Source organism: Hydra vulgaris, chromosome 11, assembly GCF_038396675.1.
Source record: "Hydra vulgaris chromosome 11, alternate assembly HydraT2T_AEP".
Lineage (NCBI taxonomy): Eukaryota > Metazoa > Cnidaria > Hydrozoa > Anthoathecata > Hydridae > Hydra > Hydra vulgaris.
Genome location: NC_088930.1, coordinates 6,648,307 through 6,670,549, shown reverse-complemented (window position 1 = coordinate 6,670,549; position 22,243 = coordinate 6,648,307). Strand labels below are relative to the sequence as shown.

Below are 22,243 nucleotides of genomic sequence, written 5' to 3'. Positions count from 1 at the left end.
GATCGCCTTAAAGCAAGATAGGGAGTTTAAACAAGAAAAATTGATTTAAAACTAAAGGCTACTAAATACCTACTGTTATAAAAAAAAAATTAAAAATTTAGTGGATGTTGATAGAACTGATTTTGGCTTGATGGTTGTTGTTGATTTTATATTATAGCATGTGCCAAAAGATCAATAGAACGGCTTATGCTATTTCCCAGGTCAGTCATCGATTTACTTACAGTGTTAATACTTTCTGTAAAAAATTTTGTTGACTCTCGCATTGCTTCTGGCATTTCTTTCTAAATTGAATATCTTCTCAAGCTTCTTTAAAAAGTATTTGGTCACGCTGGGCGACACTTAAATTTCTAATTCACTTAATATGCCTATATAATAACTTATTAATAATAAGTTATTATATAGGCATATATGCAACCACTAAACTAAAAATTTTTGATTGCTTTTAACAGGGCTCTCTACTTTTTTAGAGTTTTCTTATAATTTAGTACATTAATTATATAACTTATGGATCCAAAACTCTACAAAGAAGTTTAAAATCAAGAAATGCACATTTAAAAAATATAAACATAAAGTATAACATATTTAAAACATAAAAGACCAACTTGCGTCATGTTAAAAATAAATATGAATTTTAATTATGTTATGAAAAGTAATAAAATATGTTATATAAAACTGTGAATCTATTTTTTTGTTTCCGTTTCTCCTAAAAATTTCCAATTCGCATGCACAAAAGCTAGATTTTCATGTTCTGCAGTTAGTCGGGACCGTGTCGATTTATAAATATTTCCCCCAGTACTAAACAATCTTTCACAGAACACAAAAGAAGGCGGAGCTCCTAAATATTTTTTGGCAAGGTATGAGAGGTCTAAAATATTATTGCTACTAGAGTGTTTCTTTATACATGTATTTTTGTAATTTCCCCACCATTTATATGGACATTCTTTTTGATGTAGATTAGGCAGTGATAAGTAAAAGTTTATTTCATCAGTTCTAAAAGAAAAGTAAGTAAACAAAAAATATAAAAACTAAACTAAAATGTAAAGTACAAATTTTTATTATTAAAAGTTGTTAAATATTAATGAATATTAGTAATATTATTTTATTTCATTTTATTTTTCAATTTTTATTTCTTTATGATAATTTAGAATTTAGTTTTATCTATAATAATTTATTATAAATTAGAAAAGAACAAAAAGTTATCAAAGTTCTTATTTAAAAAAATCATTTTAACTTACATTTTTTCCTTTTTCTCTAAATAAATTTGTGCCTCTGTTGAAAGTTTTTTACAGTTCCTTACTTTTGTTGATTTTGTTAATTCAGTGTCAAGAGGTGCTTTTGAAACTTGATAGAAATTGTATATGTTTTCTGCCATTTTTAATTTTTTGAGTGGAGAGCTAGGTTCTTGGTTTGATTCAGATGAAGTGTTTGTTTCATTATCTGATTGAGTTAAGTTGTCGGTAGTTAAAAGGCAATCTGTAATATCAGTTTTATTTAGGTTCATGTATTTCTCTTGAATATTTGATTTTATTGTGTCTTTCTCCTCATCTGATATGGCATAACTAAGTTTGAATCTTGGATCTAAAACTGTAGACATGTTCAAGCTTTTGTTATATTTATAGCTGGAAAACCTTGAGATAAAATCTTTTTTCAACTCTTCTATTATAGTTTTTATTTCACCTGCATTTTCTGAAGCATAGGCTAGGTACGCTTCCATTGAAACTATAAATGGAATAATTTGAGACACTGATGCCCTATTTTCACTCATCTCTAGTGTGGCCACCTCAAAATGCTTTAAAACTAAGATAAGCGTCTCAGCTAATAACCATTGGTCTTCATTAAGATTAGAGGCATTACACTTTTGATTTCTAATAAAAAATAATGTTAGTGAAGTTTTTTGTTCAACTAGTCTTTCTAGCATGTAAAATGTCGAGTTCTATCTTGTTACTATATCTTGTATAAGTGAACGTTGGGGTAACTTTAGCTGCTGTTGAATTTCATGTAGCATATCCATGGAAGATGAAGAATGATGAAAGTGTGTGACAATTTTTCTAGACTTAGCTATAAGATCATTTACAATTGTTTGCTGTTTGAAAAGCTTATCGGTTATACAAAGCTGAAGAGTGTGGATTACACAACTTAGAGAATTTTTTTCTAAACCAGCTTCTTTTATGGCTAATTTCATAAAAGCAGCATTGTCAGAGAGGACAAAGTACACTTTGTTAGTTGGTATTTTCCATTCATTTAAAGTCTTTTAGAAATTTTGATATCTTTACACATGTATGAGAGCCTGTTATTTTTTTAAGCTGTAGCACAGCTGTCATAGAATTAAACTCTGAGTTTATCCAGTGTGCTGTTAATGAATAAAAGCTTAGATCATTGTGATGTGTAGTCCATCCGTCAGTGGTAAAACTCAAAAAATCTGCTTTTGCTACATCATTCATAATTTGTATTTTCATTTTTTCATAAATTAAAGGAACAACTGTTTCAGTCATATGTTTTCTAAAGGGCATGGTATACCTTGGTTCAAGATGCATAATTAATTTTTTAAATCCTTGATCTGTAACTAAAGAATACGGCTGAATGTCTACACATATCATTTCTCCGATAAGCATAGTTATTTTTTGAGCTCTTTGTTCACTTGAAGTCCATTTCCTATGCTTATTAATAGTTTCCTCAAGCTTAGATTGATGTTTTTGATCTAGAATAACTGTAACACTGTTGCTAACGGATACTTTGCTATTATCATTCTCTTTACTGGTTGAAGTAGATGCAATAACATTTTTTTTTCTGTGTTAATTTTTTTGAAACATTTTAGATCTACTTTCTGGAAAACTTTTATGTTTTGCTTTCATATGCCCTCTTAAATTAGATGTTGATTTTTTTGCCAGATGTTCCTCCTCTTGATATTTTCATTTTGCAAAATTTACAAATTGCTTTTGAGCGATTATTTTTATCAATATCAAAATAGTCCCAGATTGGACTTTTTGTTGCTTTACTCATTGTTTCTTTAATTCTAATTTAATAATATCTCTAAATTTAATTCTACGTTAAGAAAGAAAAGTTTTTATTTCATCGCGCACTATTTTTATAAAAGAGTAGAACAAAAGAGAAAAAAAAATTAAACTTGAATTGAATTGAATGAATAACGTTGTATAGAATTTTTTTTTTTTTTGCGTCGTTTCTTCCTTTTTTAGATGAGAGGAATAAAAGTTTAATTGAAACAATACTTTGAATAAATGGGAACTGGAAGAGAAAATTGCTTTAATAGCGTTTAATAGATAAACATTTAAAATAAGTATTGTTTTATATTTTAACTTCGTAAAAACATTTGCTAAAAACTTGCCAATTTTTAGAAGTAACGGCATTAAAATCTTCCATTCATTCTTTATAAAAAACAAAATCGTTCTAATTCGAACAAAATGACGAAAGTCAATATTTATAAAACGAGCTTTTCAATTGAAGTAATTGCTCTAATTGTCAAGAGAACAATAAAAAAATGGAAAATAAACTTCAACAATAACAATTTCAAAATGTTGCTTTCATCGTCACATGAATGGAATGTGGCATTTCCATTCAGATGTATATTTCCATCATATATCCAGTTTCAGGGCCGATGCCGATGCATCGGTTGACGCATCGGCATCGGCTTCTGCATCGGCCAAAAGTTGGCATCGGTGCACCCTTAAAAAAAAAGCAAGCGTACTAATAATAAGAAAATTATATGAGAAATTATCCAGCCCGTTTGCCAAGATCTCGGCAAAAAACAGTAAGATAACAAATTTTTTTTATATTTGTAAGTTTATATATTAAACTGTGTTTAATATATAAACTTACAAATATACAAAATTTCAAAACTTTCTAAGTAAGTCTTAAAAACTTTTTAAGTAAGACTTTTGACTTTTATTTTTGTAAGTTTATATATTAAACGCCTAACTATATTATTTCCGTTTCCAAACAACTTGCTGTGTTTAATATAGTTAGGCTGTCTAAATAAAATTACAATTTTAATAAAATTTAAAATTGTGTAATTGCTTGCATACAAATAATTAAATCTGAAACTCACCTTCTCCCCTCCCCCACATTACTAGATCGTCTGCATCACTCAAATCGAAAAAAAAAATTAAAATTGCCCCCACTTAAGACATGGTTTGGATCCGCCCTTGCCCCCCTCCCCCCTTCCTTTCTTGTACTCGAGAACCTAAACTTGTACTCGAGAGTACAAGTTTAGGTACACATTTTTGTTATACATTTGTTTTTTAAGCTTTTTTACTCATCATACATCAAAAAATTTGAAAAAGTTTGAAAACAACTCAGGAAAATAAGTGAAAACATATTCCGAATTTTTTCCGCATATATCCAAATTTTAATTAAAAAATAAATTTTATCCAAACAATTTTTTCGGTTTTTTTAAATGTGACCTAAATGATCTATGTATAAGTTCACTGCAAATCCACTACAAAAATATTTGTTAGGTTGATTTGTGATCCCTGTAATTGCATACTTTTTTTCTGTCGCTTTACTAAAACGACAGAAAAAAAGTTGACAAGCAAAGTTACCGAAGCACCTACATACAATCTATTTAAAACCAGTTAAAGAACTCTAAGCCAAAGCCTTTAGCTTAGAGTTCTTTAACTGGTGTCTACATTCTAGTCAAATTAATGGCTTGTTTATTAGTTGCCTCTCCATCTCTAAATAATTTACACTGCTCAATTTACCCAGAAGTGTTACTCACAATTATATTAAGCGATACACATTTAATTGCTTTGTAAAGATTTTTTTAAAAACCTTCATTGTTACAGTAGCCTGGATTATTCTGCGCTGATCAAAAGTTCCAATTACTTGTATAAGCTCGTGATCAAGTCTGGTAAACCTAATAAAATGCCATCCTTTTCACATTTTTGTCTTGATTAAGAACTGTAATTTTATTTTGTGTCCAGATGAATAGTCAGAGATAGGTGTTTAGCTTTTGATATATAAGTTTCCTTTGCTTTAACTTGTTTATCTGATAAGACCATTTTGTTATGTAATTTGTTGTAGAACATTCTGACAACTCTTCGAGGCATTTTTGTGCAAGGTGTGAGATTGTTCCTTTGGAGAAGTATGACTTCCTTTAAAGAACATACATCATTAATTTGGTTGAGGTCCATGTTATAAAATCTTTGTTGGATAGTAAGTGAGAAAATATTATTTTGGTATAACTGTATGTCATTTTTAAATTTTGTATTTAATTTTTTTCGTTTAACAATGAAATTTTTAATATAAATTATATTTAATATGAAATTAAGTAGGTACTTCATACGATGAAAACTTTTATGTAGTACCTACTTAATTTTAATGCTTTAAAAAAAATTATAATTTTTCAAAACAATCTTTTTTACACAAAAGTGTTTAAAACTAATTTGAGCTAATTACCTATAATCCTTGAAATTTTGTAGAAAATAGCATTCACAAATTTTTGAAATCAAGTTGTAAGGTTTTCCAAATGGCTACTTGAGTTTTTAATAAGTCCTTATTTACATTTTTGCTTGAAAAAATTTATTAAAATAAAATAAAATTTAATTGTAATTAATATGCCACAGCAACTAGCAACTTTATTTTAAGGGGATGAATTAAGTAATGTTTACTCTTACTCAATAGTATTGGGGTCTCCCTAGATTTCACATACTGAAAAAAAAAGGCTTGAAGCATATAAATTAGGTTTACAAAAAAATTCAACTATGTATCATACAAACAGTTTCTGAAAAATGCATAAAGTTTATACCGGATATACAAAAACTATTTAGGCATTTTTAAAATTAAAGAAATTTCTTAAAATTTAATAATTAAACTAATCAAGTATACAGTTTCTAAATATAAATCTAATTTTAATAATATTTTGTGCACATAAGTAAATGCTAATAATATTTTGTGCACATAAGTAAATGCTAAGCAAAGTTTTTTTATTGTTGATTGAAAAGCTCCACTTTTAGCACATTAGTATTATAAGAGATTTATTTATACTATACTAAATTAACTATAATAACAATAAAGACAGTATTAACAGTGCCATACATGTTCTTGTGACATCCAGGGCATAGTTGTATCTTTAGTACCTTTTTGCTAGCTTATTTTGTACTTATTACATCAATATCAACTTAGTATCCTAAATAAAAAGCAAAACATCAAATGTTGATGGTGTCGATCTATTTAATGATTTTGCTAAAAAAAAAATTAAGGCAAAATTTGTTTACTAACATTGCTAATTTTTTTTATATATTTTAACAAAAACAACAAATAATTCTTTTTTATTTATTCTTTTGTAGATGTGCTTTTTTCAAATTATAATACAAATCATATGACACAATTGTATAAGGGTGCCAGAGATAAAAACTCTGAATATAACATTATAAATAAAGGAACAAGTTGTTACATTATTAATATTTTTTTTTCTTGTCACTTCAAAAAGATTTACATATAAGAATATTTTCATTTGTTCTTTAGTTTTTTATAACTTTTATTATATTTGTATTTGTTTTAATTATTTATAATATCATTTTATTACATTACTATTATTGGTATTATTATTACTCATAGTAATATTATATTATAATATTACTTTAGTATAAGAAAAGTTATTTAAAATATTTTAGATAGAAGTGAGAGTAAAATGATTAAAATAAGGATTACAGCAGATGACTTTGGCTATTGCAAACGACGTAATTTAGGTATACTGGAAACTATAGATAATGGTTCAGTAAATAGTGTTTCTATTCTAATGAATGGGAGTGATGTGATTAAATTAAATAAAGATGTCCAAAAAGGGTTACATGTTAATCTTACTGAAGGTGATTCGACATCTGAAAAATCAACTGTTTCAACATTATTGGGACCAGACCAGTTGTTTTTAGGAAAGTTTGGATTTAGAGAAAAGCTCTGTAATGGGGAAATATCAAAGAGTGAAGTAAGAATACGTTTTATTATTACTTTAATAAATATATAGTAAAGTTTTAATGCTAAGTTATGAAAAACTGAGTTAATAAAGTATACATTTTTTAGTTTTTTTTTACTATGAAAAGAAAACTTTTAAAAAATAAACACAATTTTAGAGGAATGCTTTTTATTTCAATTTTAAAAAGAAAATGGTACTAAGATTACTTAAAATTAATATAAGTTTACTTAAATGTCTTTATTAATTTATTAGTAATTTAAATATCTAAACATCGATCATAGAGAAATATAGAAGACTATACTTGAACAGATAGGTGACAATACAATAGGTTACTTTTAAGTATAACAATATTTATTTATTTTTAATTTAAATTTTTATGCTATATTTTTCTATACAATGGTATATTCAAAGATATTGTTGGCTTAGCATAGGATTAGCCACAAATAGTCATTAAGACTAATCCAAAGTAGTGTCCATTTTTGTGTACCAAAAGTACTACTCAAGTGCTGAGTTGGCGGTGGCAGGATTTGAACTTGTATCGTACAACAGTCTAGGTTTCAACTTTTCATTGACGCTCTAACCAACTGAGCTATCCAGCCACATAAAATTTATGTATTTGTATATACATGCAATAGAACAACACAAATTAAATTAGTCTAAAAACAACATTATGGTAATAAAAGTGAAAGTACATTCAACTGTTAAATTAAAGTTTATAAACGCCATCTTAAGAATAAAAAAATTTGCCTGTAAACAAAGTCAAAATAAACAATATCTCAAAAACATTCTAAGTAAAGCATAAAGTTTAGTTTTATTATTTAATTATTATCATAATGCATGGTAAAAATATTAAAATGCCATCGGTTGGAAAATCGGTAAATTAATAAAAAAAGACTCTTCTACAGCTTGTTGCCCGGACAACATACCTGTTATTGTCTTCCAGAAGTGTTCTCCAGAGCTGTCGCCTATACTTTCAAAACTATTCAACAAGTGCTTATCAGAGTCTTGTTTTCCAGCCTGCTGGAAAGCGGCATCTGTTGTCCCTATTTTCAAAAATATCTCACTTCTGCTACAGCATGGGGCTCACAGTGGCTGGTGAACTTCAATTCAGATAAAACTCAATTTTTTTCACCCAATCGTTATCGCAATAATTGAGATCTTCCTATATTTATGAACGGTAATGTACTCGATGACTCATCTACCCTTCATCTTCTAGAATTAACTCTTACTTTTTGATCTTTCTTGGAAACCATATATCAAATCTATATCATATATATCAAACCATATATCAAAACCGTTGCAAAAATAGCATCTGTTAAGGTTGCATCTCTTTATCGATCTTGACACTTTCTTACTCCAGATTCTATTCTCTATCCTTAAACCCTTAGTTGATGTAGTGACACTCCTTTTTGGGAGCAGGCTATATTCAATGTATGTACCAAAGTCCCTTACAGAAGGCTATTTTAGTATGATGTCAAAGATGTTCTAAATCTAAACACGCATTCATAGTTATATGTACTGTCATGCAGGACTACTTAAGTTACCTGGGGTTACTTGAACCCAAAAAAATAAAATGTTTATTTGTTTGTTTATTTTTTATAGAATTATTTGGTATGAAAGTAAATAAATTAATTATACACTTACTAAAATCAAGTAACAAAAAGGGTTAAACTTATTTGCAAGAAGTGATCAAAAAAATATTTTTTTAAAGGAAACTACAATAACGGTAAAAATTTAGTGTAAAACTTTGGTCTGTCTAGACATAACCAAAAAAGATAAAAATTATTTGACAGCATTTCTTAAAAAAAGTATCAGTTGCTAAAAAATGTAGCAATTACAATTGTCTTTTATTTTTATTATTTTTATAAAAAAATTGTATTTATGTTTGAAGTTCAAAATTGGGGCTACTTGAACCCAAATGTCATTGTAGCAGCTTGTGTTTGAAAATGATTAAATTTGTTTTCCATTAACATTAAACCACAAAGTGTAATAATATATTTAAAAGGAGTTGATACATCTGTTATTTTAACCATGTTTTTAATATTTTTAAGTTATAAAATGTATACCTAAATAATGTTGATGGTTGGCTAAAGCTATTGTTATACACCTTTTTGCGTATACTTTGTGCTATCATAACTGGTTCTACCAGAATGGTTCGCAGATATAAAAGGAAATTGGAATCTAGAGCTTACAAAGACTATATTGATCAAAACTTAGAGCAAGCCTGTATTAATATTGTGGAGCTATGAGTCAACAATTTACTGAAGAACAATTTAGAATCAGCCGTTCCAGCATTAAGAGAGCTATACAAAGATGGCACCTTACTATCACAAAGAAACATGCAGGGCATCTAGCTCTCTTCACGCCTGAAGAACAGTCATTTTGTGATCTTGAATAAAGTTTCAACTTTTGGCTACCCACTGACCTCATTCAATCTTCAAACTATTGTGAAATCCTATCTAGATTGATTAGGGAGAAATGTTTCAATGTTTCAATGAAAATCTTCCAGTTGTCAAATGGGTAAAAGCCTTTATTAGAAGATATTATCAGCTATCCAAGAGATTTGCTAGAAACATCAAAAGGGGCAGGGCTGCAATAACACAACAAACAATCACAGAATATTTTGATGATCTAGATAATGAAACAGAAAATGTACCAGCAGAAAACATTTGGAATTTTGATGAGACCAATTTAACAGATGAACCTGGCAAAAAAAAAATGTATCCTGAAAAAAGGAGTAAAATACCCTGAAAGAATTATCAATAGTTTCAAATCAGCAATTTCACTTATGTACTTTGGTAATGCAGCTGGAGAAGTGCTGGCTCCTTATGTGGCCTACAAGATGGAGTCACTTTGGACCACATGGACAGAAATTGAGCATCATTTAATTCAACACATCTTACCCAACCACTGGATGCAGACTTTTTTAGGCCAATGAAGATGTTGTGGAGAAAAGTATTATCAGAATTGAAAGCAGATCCTGGAAAATATGCAACCACGCCTAATAAAGACACTTTCCCTTCTCTATTAAGTTGCCTTCATAAATCAATTCAAACAAATTGTGCAGAAAATATAATGTCTGGTTTTAGAAAGACAGGGATATTTCCTCGCAATTGACAAGAAGTGTTAAAAAATTTTCCACAAATGATTGTTTCCCCAAGGAGATTGAATGAGAATGTCAATCAATCATTTCTTGACTTTTAGAAGATTAAGAAATGCTGATATTCCAACTACGAAGGGTGTGAGAAAAAAGTTGAATGTTCCAGTAGGAAAAAGTGTGCTAAAGTATAGTAAAGTATAGTAAAGACTACCTGGTCAGAGGATATCATTAAAACATTTACTCCAAGAAAAATTAAAGGAACTACCAGTGCTACTCGAAGAGGTAGAAATAAAAAAATTGCTCAAAATCTAGCTACAGAACAAAATGATGACAGTTCAGATAGTGAAAATGAACAAGCCAACTTAGTTGCAGACGATGCTATTAAAAGTAGCAGAACAAATAGTAGCAATAAGAGTTTAACTTCCAATGACAACTTAAGAGAAAGTTCAGATCTGGAACATGGAAAAAGTAAAACTCAATGTTGATGAGTATGTGCTAGTAGAATATGTTTAAAAGTTGTATCCTGGTCACATTGTTAGTGTTAGTATAGAAGAACCTTTCGATGCCATAGTTTCTAAGATGGAGCCATCAAAAAATCACTGGAAGTTGCCAAAAAAAACAGACATTCTTTTCTACAATATAGATGAAACAAAAAAGAATATCAATGTCCCGGTACTATTTAACAACATAGGTCTTTTTAAAATTGCAGAGCTTGACATTTAATGTACTAGTACTCCTAGTACTAAATATACTACAACAACAGTATACCAGATCTTATTATACTTAAACATTATTTGTATTTTTAATTTAAATTGTTTTGTTAACAGCAACAACAAGTATTTTTGAATTGACATAAATATGAGAGAACCATAAACATCAAACATGTATCAAATTTGGGTCCAAGTAGCCCCATATGGCAGTATATTTTAAAAGCTTTTGAAATTTTCTTGCATAACAGCTATTTAGCAAATACTACTCATGCACAGATATTTTTGTATAATGCTAATTTCTGTATAATGCTAAACTTCATAATAGTAGTGCTCACTTGTGCGTTTTGACATAGAGCTGATAATTTTATTAAAGAAAATAAAAAAGTGAGATTAAGTTTTTTAAATCAAATCATGTTAGCCATCCAACATGATTGTCCATGTATAACTATCCTTTCAAAAGGAGTAGTTTTGTTTAGTGAAGAGATTTAATTTATTTAAAAAAAATGTGCAGCAAAATACACATATCGAAACTTTTTAGTACTAAAGGGTAAGAAAGTTTTCTTAAATAGATGGGAAAAAAAATTTTTCTTTTTAAATAAATACTTTATTTGCATTTCTCTATTCTATCTTTCTAACTAGATTACTTGAATATTTTTTACTTAATTTTTTTCTGTTTTTCCTTGGTTTATCTTATCTTGGTTTGTGGTAGCAGGTTATGATGCTCATTATTGGATTGAATTTGGTACCTATAGATCTTGGTATTTGACTTCTCTATGCAATTAGCTGGAGGAGGATAATTAAAAATACCAACAATCTTCTCAAAGTTCTTATAACTTTTATTAAGTTTTTATTTGGGGTTTTTTAGTTTAATTTTTTTTTTAAATCCAAAACCAGATACTAATACAGAATTGACTGATAAATAGTTGGTTTGTGCAACATGTACTAATACCTGAGCCATTTAAAATGTTTTAAAGTGAATTTTATTATAAAATTATTTTATTTCATTTCTTTGAAAAAGTAAATAAATGTAATGTTTTAATTATATGTTTTTGTGCTGACTCCCATCTAAAATCATTTTGTTTATTATCAATTTTTATTTTATGCATGTATGTAAATTAAAACCATCTATATTTTTCATTTTATAATTCAATAGTAATTTTCAGTTTTCCTTTAAAATAAGTAATATATATATATATATATATATATATATATATATATATATATATATATATATATATATATATATATATATATATACATACATACATATATACATATATATATATATATATCTATATATATATATATATATATATATATATATATATATATACACACACACATAAATATCAGTGCCATACCCAGCTGTAGTTTGCGGTACCAGTCATGAACCAACCCCCTCCCCCCCCCCCCCCCCCCCCCCTCAAAAAAAAAATTTTAGTAATTATTTATAGAGTTCCTGCTGTTATAATTGATTAAAAAATTTTTAAGTATATAAAATTTTTTTTCGGAAAATTTGTTTTAAATTACTTATTATAATAACTTAATAATATAATTTAATAATATAATAATTACTGTTTATAATAATAATAATAATAATAATAATAATATAATAGTGCTGTACACTTTAAGAGAAACTACATAGTGTTTGTAACTGTAACACACAAACATAAAAAAAGTTAGTATTTAAAATGTTTTTAAAGTGATTGATACTGGTTGTGTCTATTGTTTTTTGTTTTTAGTATTATTATTACTATTTTCTTTCCTGTATATTGCCTTCTCAGTTTACTATTGTGGCCTATTTATAATATCATACCCTTTCAAGCATTTGAACATTTGTATCAGATCACCCCTTTTTCTTCTGTTCTCTAACAATAGTAAACCCAACTTTTTAAATCTATCCACATAACTGTATCCTTTCAAACTTTTAATTCTAGTAGCTCTCTGTTGGACACTCTCTAGCTTATCTTTATCAGTCTGCTGATTATTATGATTTCCTATTATCAGAACCTTAAATTTTTGCTGGTTGAATTTCATCAACCACTTATTGGACCATTCCATTATTAAGTCTATATCTTGTTGAAGTTCAATAATATCATTATAGTTCTTTATTGCTTTAATTATTTTTGTGTTATCAGGTGTAAAAGGTTTACAGCTTGATTTTATTTTGTTGGAGATATCATTAATATACACTACAAATAATAGTGGTCCTAGCACTGGTCTATGTGGTACTCCACTCAGAATATTTTGCCATTCTGATTTATTATTTCCTATCTTTAAAGTCTGTTCTTTAAAAACCCTGGCACCAGTCTAATAATTTTGATTTAACAAAAAGAGTTACAATTCAATTTTAACAGTAATCTTTTGTGATCAATTGAATAAATTGCTTTGGTAAAGTTTGGAAACAAAACTATTTCATTCCAACCTATTACATCCCAATCATTATTAGTTGAACTTGTGATAAAATCTAGAGATTCCAATAAATTCATCATACGCTTCATGACGATAGTTAAATTTAATAATGTGATGACTGTGGTTAATAACTTTCAATGGTCAAAGGTGTTCCAGTGTATGATTGATTATCCAGTGGTTACTGGATAATCAAATGCAATACATTCGTTTCATTCCCAACATTATTTTGAATCGTTAGCTCAATCACATTCTGATGCATGAAGCAATTGTTTAAACATGAAAAAAAAAATTTTGGCTGATCTATCAGATTTTTTTTTTATTTTTTTTTTTATGTTAATTCACCTCCCCAAGCCCAGAAGGCCACTACAGACGAGGAGACTACTTAATTGTGGTTATAACCCTCTCTCAACTCTATAACTCGGAAACACGAACCTTGACGAACAAGGCCACGTCAGCGGAGAAACAAGTTGAGTGCGGTACTACCAGGGACGTGGTGGGGATTTACCACTACACCACTACCGCATTGATTATTATGGCATACTAACTTACTAGTTAGTATGCCATAATAATCTTCTGCCCACTTGATTGTGTTGAAATTAAAATTTCCCAAAATAAGGATTTCAGTATATTTATTTGATAAATTTATTAAATGAACAAAATTAATAGACTTTTATGATGTTGATACAGTTACTTATGTTGCTAATTCTGGTTCTGGAAATAATGTCACATAATATTTTTTCATGTTTTAATTCAATAACGCACCAAATCTGTTCTATATTAGGGTCATTGAAACATTTTTTTGAAATTTCACTTTTTTTGTACTCTTTTGCTTTTTTTACATTGTTTTGTACATATACATACACTCCTCTTCCTCTACTAACACCTCTGTCTCCTAATAAGGTGTATCTACTAATATTAGTTACTGACTCATTATTCCACCAAGTTTCACAAATCATATTTACATTAGCTTTATTTGAGTTAATCACTTTGATTAGATTGTGAAACTTGTTGTTTAACAAAGTTATGTCCATGTATAAGCATGTTATGTTCATGTATAAGCATGTTGCGTTCATGTATAAGCATGTTATGTTCGTCTATAAGTATGTTGCGTTAAAGTATAAACACTTTATTTTGCAGAGTTTTTGTATTAAACTTGATGGTGCATTAATTTCTTTAGTGTTTTTTGATTTCAATTTTCTGGAACATATTGTTTTTTGATTATGAATTGAAATGTCAAACATTTATCTTCCTCTATTTTATTTATTCTATTTCTTTTACCAAGTAGCAATTTAAGGCTAGCTTTTTGTATTTATGTTAGGTCTGGATTGATAAATAGTTTATTTGTATATGCCTTGACTTTATTTAAATCTCTAGCAACACTTATAACTTGTTTCTGGTATGATGAATCAACTAGTTCAATAACTAGTGGTCCTGGTTCACTTTTATCTCTACTGTTTAACCTGAAATGTTTGACAATACAGGATTTTTCTAATCCAATAGCATCAAACACTTTTCTGATACTTTCATTATTATTTTCTTTAATTTCATCTTTGCTTTTTTGTGTCGATTTCTTTAATTCCAAGCTTTTCTTTTTTATTATATGGAGATGTTGCTCATTATCTTTGTACAGAATGCAGAAAGTTATTACAAAAATAGCTTGAAAGTTAGACTTAACATATTTAACATATCTATCTCCTGTAACCTGTTTTATGTGTTCTTTTTTGATAGTATGTAAATAGTAACACTTTTTTTAATTGTTGTTACTATTTTTATTTTCCAATTATAGTTTAATGAACCTTGTCAACTTAGTAGACGTCAACTGGTTTGTTTTCCAGTTGTCAGTTTACAAACCCTTCAAAAACTGTCAATGAAGAAAGAAGTATTCAGTGCATTTCTGACATCAGTGTAATCTCCTTTAACATCTTCACTAAAATCTTATTAAACATTTAATGATTTCCAGACTATAACAATTGCAGTACCACATGAAAATCATCCAGTTTTTGATGTACTTGTTAAACATTGAATGACCATCCAGACTAGGACAATTGCAGTACCACATGAAAATCATTCACTTTTTGAACTTTAGTTTTATAAAGGTATAAAAAAAGAACTTTTTTAATTTTAATTTTTTTTTTTTTTTTGTTATCCGTAATTTGCAACTTTTTAAATAATCAATTTTCCTTAATCGCTTTTAATTTATGTGGTCTGACCAGCAACCTTGACTTATTATAAAGTTTTTTATAATGACAAAACAAAGTTTTGAAGTTTTGCTATAAGTTCCAATTTCTGTACATTAACCAGAACTATTTCATTGACAATAAAGTTGTATATTAAATATTTTTATAGTATAATGGTAGACACTGTGCACCAGAGAGACTGCCAGGTTTTATGTCGTGGCACTCAAATAAAACCTTTTTTATTCAAGAGTACTTGTATTAAAACAATAAAAAAAAAGATTTTTAAAATCGGAACAAATTGCTAAAGGTCATAAATGGAGCAAAAGGGGGATATACAAGGGGGTATAAACCCATTTAGATATGCTAGTTGCACGTTACAAACAAAAAGTTTTTTATTCAAAAGTATTTGTTTATTAAAAATAGAAAAAACTTTTTTTTTTAAACAAAAAAAATTTAAGGGTCGTAAATAAGGCAAAGGGTAAAATTGAGGGGCTCTACGCCCATTTAAACATTTTAGATGTCTGTTACAACAATTTTTTAAAGATAAATGTCAAATATTTTAAACAAAGTATAAATAAACAAAACAAATTCAAATAATTTATAATATTTATGAAAATATTGTACATAATTCAACAAAATATGAACAATTCTTCTTGCTCCAGAGAAATATGTCAAAGATACAGATAAATTTAACTCTTCTTCAATTAAAAATAACTATTGAGTCGATACACATATTAAGTGTTTTAGTCTACACATTCAAAACTATTTCATGTATGCTCAAATTTGAAACAAACTATCCACAAAACAAACAAACTATATAAATAATTTTTTAAACAAAGTCAAAATCTTTTTGCTCCAAAATCAACTACTGCTGATAATAGCCTGTCACCATATTCAGAATGCTCTTTTTGCCTCTTAAACCTTGTCCATGTTGGTTTAAACTTTGCATGAATACTTTCTCCACATTGTTCAGCAAAGTTACCCAATCCTTTGTTATGGTGTTCCACATAAGGCTGAACATGACACAATAGAATGTGGACTTTACATGTTGTATTTATTTTTTTATTTAAATTTATTGCAACTTCTTGTGCGGAAAGAAATGAATTCTTTAAATTTGTTATTGCTTCTTTGAAGCCAGTTTGTAAATTGGTGGAAAAGCACCAATTTTTTACATTTCTAAAATCTCTCAAACACTGTACAATTGGAATCAAATAAGTAAATGTTTCTAAGATTTGTGTTTCAAGAGAATCCAGATTTTCTAATATTTTATTAGAATTGTTTCCGTCCCAGCCTCTGCCTTGGTACCCTCGCTGAATAACATTTTTTGACTTTAGGCAATCATCAAATCCTGGCCAGACATCTAACAAAAAATTTCCAAGCAGTGAAACAAAACCAATTAACAAATGAAGTTCAGGTGGAGGAATGAGTTGTTCAATTAAAGTATTCGGATCCAAAGTAATATACAAAATTTGAAGATTAATGCAGTTCATAAACTCTTGCATGGATGATTTTACAGAGTTGTTTTCTAAATATTTATTGTACCAATAATCAATACTGCCAAGAGTTCGTTTTGTCCCTAGATTTAATGTAGATATTCCTTCACACCATAAACACGCTTGTTTCCCAGAATGTCCTGATAAACCAAACAGCACGTTTCCACATTTCAAGTCAAAAGCAACCTAAAAACTGATATTTTGCAAATTTAATTTTTCTATAACAAGCCTCAAATTATAGTTAGATTCAGGAATATCTTAAACAATAGCTAAAAATTGAGACCGTTGAATGCCACTATTTAAGTACTCGTCTGACTCGTTATCTTTTTGACAATCAAAGACATTGATGATTACTTTAAAAAATGAACCTCCACCATCCAATGAAATCCTTACAAAGGCTGAAGTTGGGTTTAAACCACGTAATTTTAACAAGTCAGGTACAAAATCTGATGTGTTTTGAACATATACAAGATCTCGTAAAATAAAATGGCCTTTACTATCAACTAACTCACACTTCTGCACACTGTAGTAATTAGAAATATATTCTTCTAATTCAGAAAGACGACCAAAGATATTAGGCTCAATAAAAAGCTTATTTCCTAAACCTTTGCGTAAAGTAGAAAGCATCTCTTTTGTTTTTCTATTTGAAGGTTCTAACACAATTTGTAATTGCTTTATTATTTCAATGGAAAGCTGCTGAATAGAAATTCTTTTTGATTTGTTTTCTGGTGTGCCAACTGTGACTTTGAGCAGATTTCCTCCTGTAGATAAACAAAATGTTGATCCGTCAATCAAACTTTCTGTAGCCATTTTACTTTTTATAATTCCAGAAGCAACCTAAGTAAAAGTTTCACAAAATGAAATTTGAAAATAAAACTAAAAACTTATAAAACTTATATAAAAAAGTATAGTTTTTTTACCTGTTCAGCTTGAAGAGAACCTAGAAGAAATGATAGTGTAATGATATTAGCCACAGCACTGGTAGGTTTACAGTTATGAGAATAACCAGGTGCAGGTAATGTATAGCAAAAGGAACATATTCTTGACTCAGTTGTCAGTAAATTAGTTATCTCATTTGAAAGAGTTAGACCGGTACTAGAGCTATTTCTCAAAAGAGTTTTCCACTCTACCTAAATAAATGTACAATTATAAATAAACAAAAGAAAAAACAAGAACAAAAAATGGAACTTAAAAATCATTAACTATACCTTGGTAACCTTAGCTCCCCATTCACCACGAGGTGAGTCTCCCTTTTTGAGTCTGTAAAGATTTCTTCGGCAACCAGGGCAAACAACTGATGGATAGCAACCGTTGTTCATCGAATATCCTGGAAAGATAAACAGTTGAATTTGTTCTTTTAAGTTTTTATTCATTTTTTTCAATGATTTTGATCTATCTCCATACTTTTCCCAGCAACAGCAACAAGTAGAATTCATATTTATATGAATGAAATACAAATCCTAAGTAACACAACTTTCCACAATTTGAGACTTTATTTGGTACCATCTTTTTTATCTCGGAAATTTTTTTGATTAATTAGTACAGGGGTAATCAAATTTATATGTCCGTCTAATATGAGATTACTGTATAATTAATGCAATAAATAGCTAATTCTAAGTTAAATATATATATCAAATTATTTTATAAATATTTATAATTTTATTTTAAATTATCATATTAAATAATATATTTTTCAAAATAAGTTATGTTACCTCCATTAAAAAAATATCTAATACTGGTTTCCAGGGATAAAAACAATTTTTTTAAACACTTTTTTAAGTGAAATCCAGCGAAAAATTAAGAATTTTTATTACAATTTTATAATATATTTATATCAAAAAAGGTATGAGAACAATGCGTTTCGATTTCAGTAAATATATTTTCTAAAACAATATATATAATACTTTCATATAATAAGGACTTTGTATGAGTGCCACGACAAAAAACCTGGCGGTGTCTCTGGTGCACAGTGTTGAATGATTAATAGTTAATAATTTTTCAACTTTTATAAAACATCTAGTAGAATATAAAAAACCTTACATAGGCAAATCAAAAGTATTTTTAATAATTTAAAAATTTATGCAACTATCTTTAAAATTATTATTATTATTATCAAAAATAATAGAATATTGTTGTTTTTTTTTTATAGTTAAGGATTGAAATTGAGTCACAAATTAAAGCTTTCATAAACAAATATTTGCATATACCTACCCATGTAGATGGCCATCAGCATGTTCATGTCCTGCCTTTAGTTCGTGATTTATTTGCTGAACTTCTTCAAAAATATTCAATTAAAGAAACACGAGTTCCATATGAAATTGGTATAATAGATTGTAAATGGATTGAAGAACCTCGATTACAGTTTTATAAAAAAGTTTGTGAAGATGCCCTGTCAGCAAAAAACGTTTTTAATGACTATGGTTTAAGGTGAGGCATTAGGCAATATTATGTAAACTGAAATAAAACATAAATTTCCGTTTACACAAAATAATATTGTATGATTACAGTTGCAAGTCTATGCTTTACTAGTGTGAGTAACATCTAATTCTTTTATATGTTTCAAATTTTCAGTATGTTCTATTATAGTAAGGATAATTACAAAGCATATAACTTTTTTTTTGTTTTATTTTTTATTCTAATTTTTCATTTATTTTTTGATTTTTTATTATTCTGATTCACTTCCATTAAGGCTGCAAGCAACCACTATTAAGTTGGGAGTTACTGGGAAAAAAAAGAATAGAGTTATAGAGCAAGGAAACGGTTGACAGAAGACTTGATATGGTTGTATGAGGGACAGGGACGAATAAGAGATTTGAAGAGGTAGAGAATGGAATCAGATATAAGAAAATGGCAAACACAATAAAGAAAAGCAACCTTAGCAGATCCTAATTTAGCAATCGATTGTATATATGGTTTCCATGAAAGGTCAGTAGTAAACAATCCAAGTACGATAGAGAAGGTAATGCCAAGAAACTATAATGCTGGTTGTTTGTATTTTTAAGTACTTCATGCATGTTTTTAATAATTTGAGAACTGAAATCAGTCATAAATAAATAGGGCATAACGCTCTAAGCAAAAAGCTATGCAATTGCTTTTACTAATCAACTCTAACATTCTAACAAATGGCTCATTATCTGGCCTGGAAAATGCACACCAGAAGGATGCCTTTCACAGACATTATGTCATTGTTTATAAATTGATATTTTACAGCTGGTAATGAAATCAGTTTCTCTGAGAGCTATTACAAAGTTTAAGAAATCTTATTACTATCCGGTCTCAGAACCATTAATCTGAGTTTTAGAGGTATACCCACATTAGGAGATAACAGCAATAGTTGCATAGCCACTACACTAACCTCTTAATTATAACCTGATGATTACTGAGCATAATACTGGAACAAATAAATGCAACATAACTATAAGAAAGTTCTGGAACATGTTAGAGATTCATATTATTGAAACCATATATGCTAATTATTGGTTTCAATAACTGTAAATTGAACTGTAAATTGTAAATTTTAAAAAGCAAATTTGCATTTTACTGAAAATTAGTTTTAAAATACAAATAACTGCTATTTGTATTAATAAACATTTTTCAATTAAATTCACTTGTTATAGCACTTAGACTTTCTAGCATTGTAAGCTTGGAATTATTTTTATACTTATAAAAATTTTCTTTCTAACAAATCTCTTACAAAGACTGTTGTAAGTTAAGACTTTAAAACCTTGTTAATTTTTGTGTTGATATGATTTTTTTGTTCAAAACTAGAAATGTTCAAATTTTTTTTTGAGATTTAGTATAAATTGAGTAATATAATAGTATAAACGTGACAATAATGTTAGAGGGGACAATCTTTCCTTATTTTTGATTTTTAAATACTTTGACAACCTTAATCGCAAGTTTCATTAATTTAAAATATTAAAAATTTTTTTATATATATTTGCCCTCCTACGGCCCACGGGGGTCCCTATAGTTAAAGAGGCTTTTAATTCATTTTTTTCTCAATTGCTGTTTATAAAAACAAGTTGTAACGATACTTCTCACATATGAAGTCTACCACTACACCATTGCTATTTTTAAAAAAATCGAAAATTATGGTAGCATCAATTTTTTGTTTTACTAAAAATATTTTAAAAGTGTACTGTGCACAAAGCAATAAACTTTAAATTAAAGCCTTTTTTGCTGGAGTAAATAGTTATTTTGCACTAGTTAGTGCCAAATATTAAAATCATATTTTGGTAGCATTAAAATATTTTGTTTTTTTTTTATATTAAAGTTCTGGTCTTGTATATCAAAATACTGGTCTGGTGTTAGCCAGGATTATATTTTTAACGCGTTTTTGCGATATTGAGAATATTGTTATTGTTATACTAAATTTTTGGAATTTTATTGTCACTAAATTTTGGGAGTTTTAAACCCTTTGGGAATTGTGCGTCATACGCGGTGTCGTTGGGCTGGCTAACACCCTGTGTATATTCAAGTCTATCTTGTATATCAAAGTTTATTATCGAAAGTCTTGTATATTAAAGTTCTAGTCTTCATTTTTACCTTCTCCACTATCATAACTTACTTTTTTAAATAGTTAGCTTGATATTTCTACAACGTACGATGTAAAAAAAAAAAAAAGGTTGGCGTATTTGTATGCTAATGCTGAAAAATTAAAAAGGTAAATTATCATTAAGAATATTAACATTAAATATGTCTCTATTAATTTAAGCTATAAATAGTTAATTACCAGATTTTGGTTTTAGCATTTTTCTTTTTTTTTTCTTTACCTCTTTATTATTGTAATTTTTTTCAGCTTTTCAGATTACTTTATTGGTTTAACAACTATGTCACGTGATTTTACAGAAGACCATTTTATGATCGCTATCAAAAAAATAAAGGAGGACCTTATAAAAAATAAAAAAATACATGATAATGTATCCATAGAGGTTATGGTACATCCTGGTTATGCAAGTGAAAACAATGATGGCGGTTGCGGTGGAGGTCCTGACTCTTTTTCTTTATCTAATGATAGAGAGTTTGAAGTAAATGCTCTAACTTCAAAATGGTTTAAAAACTTTTTAAGCTCAGAACATATGAATTTATTATAAATTTTATTATCGATTTATTATAATATTAAAAATAAATTTAAAGTTTTATAATATTATCATTTAGTTTTAAAAGATTTTTTATAATATTACTGTAGATTATTTTATTAGATTATATTGTATAAGTTTATTGCCACTGATAATACTGATTTTTAAAATATATTTCTTTAGTTACATTGTGATAATTGTTTTATTATTATTATATTTTATTTTAAACACCCGGAATCAAAAATTAAATTCAAGTAAAGTAATGTAAAATGATAAATCTATTTAAAAAGAAATTTAATACCCCGTTCACACTGACGATAAAACACGTTTTATTTTAAACGC

The 22,243-nt window shown here is 28.1% G+C and overlaps 4 protein-coding genes across 4 annotated transcripts; 1 reads left to right on the top strand and 3 right to left on the bottom strand.

The window, feature by feature from the left end:
• Positions 1-612: 612 nt before the first annotated feature.
• On the bottom strand, positions 613-3,101 carry LOC136087370 (zinc finger BED domain-containing protein 4-like). The gene is made up of 2 exons (XM_065809931.1): positions 1,236-3,101; positions 613-990 (listed from the first exon to the last, which is right to left on the bottom strand). The coding sequence occupies exons 1-2, from the start codon at positions 1,916-1,918 to the stop codon at positions 681-683; spliced, it is 993 nt and encodes a 330-aa protein (XP_065666003.1). The 5' UTR covers positions 1,919-3,101; the 3' UTR covers positions 613-680.
• LOC136086815 (zinc finger BED domain-containing protein 4-like) lies at positions 1,934-3,365 on the bottom strand. The gene is made up of 3 exons (XM_065809306.1): positions 3,340-3,365; positions 2,313-2,787; positions 1,934-2,248 (listed from the first exon to the last, which is right to left on the bottom strand). The coding sequence occupies exons 1-3, from the start codon at positions 3,363-3,365 to the stop codon at positions 1,934-1,936; spliced, it is 816 nt and encodes a 271-aa protein (XP_065665378.1).
• A 1,159-nt stretch (positions 3,366-4,524) lies between these two features.
• On the top strand, positions 4,525-22,089 carry LOC100211909 (carbohydrate deacetylase). The gene is made up of 4 exons (XM_065809930.1): positions 4,525-5,169; positions 6,630-6,940; positions 18,970-19,247; positions 21,622-22,089. The coding sequence occupies exons 2-4, from the start codon at positions 6,647-6,649 to the stop codon at positions 21,914-21,916; spliced, it is 867 nt and encodes a 288-aa protein (XP_065666002.1). The 5' UTR covers positions 4,525-5,169; positions 6,630-6,646; the 3' UTR covers positions 21,917-22,089.
• On the bottom strand, positions 17,028-18,250 carry LOC136087369 (uncharacterized). Its single transcript, XM_065809929.1, has 3 exons — positions 18,029-18,250; positions 17,741-17,950; positions 17,028-17,657 (listed from the first exon to the last, which is right to left on the bottom strand). Exons 1-3 carry the CDS (start codon positions 18,191-18,193, stop codon positions 17,079-17,081), a joined length of 954 nt encoding a protein of 317 aa, XP_065666001.1. The 5' UTR covers positions 18,194-18,250; the 3' UTR covers positions 17,028-17,078.
• Positions 22,090-22,243: the final 154 nt, after the last annotated feature.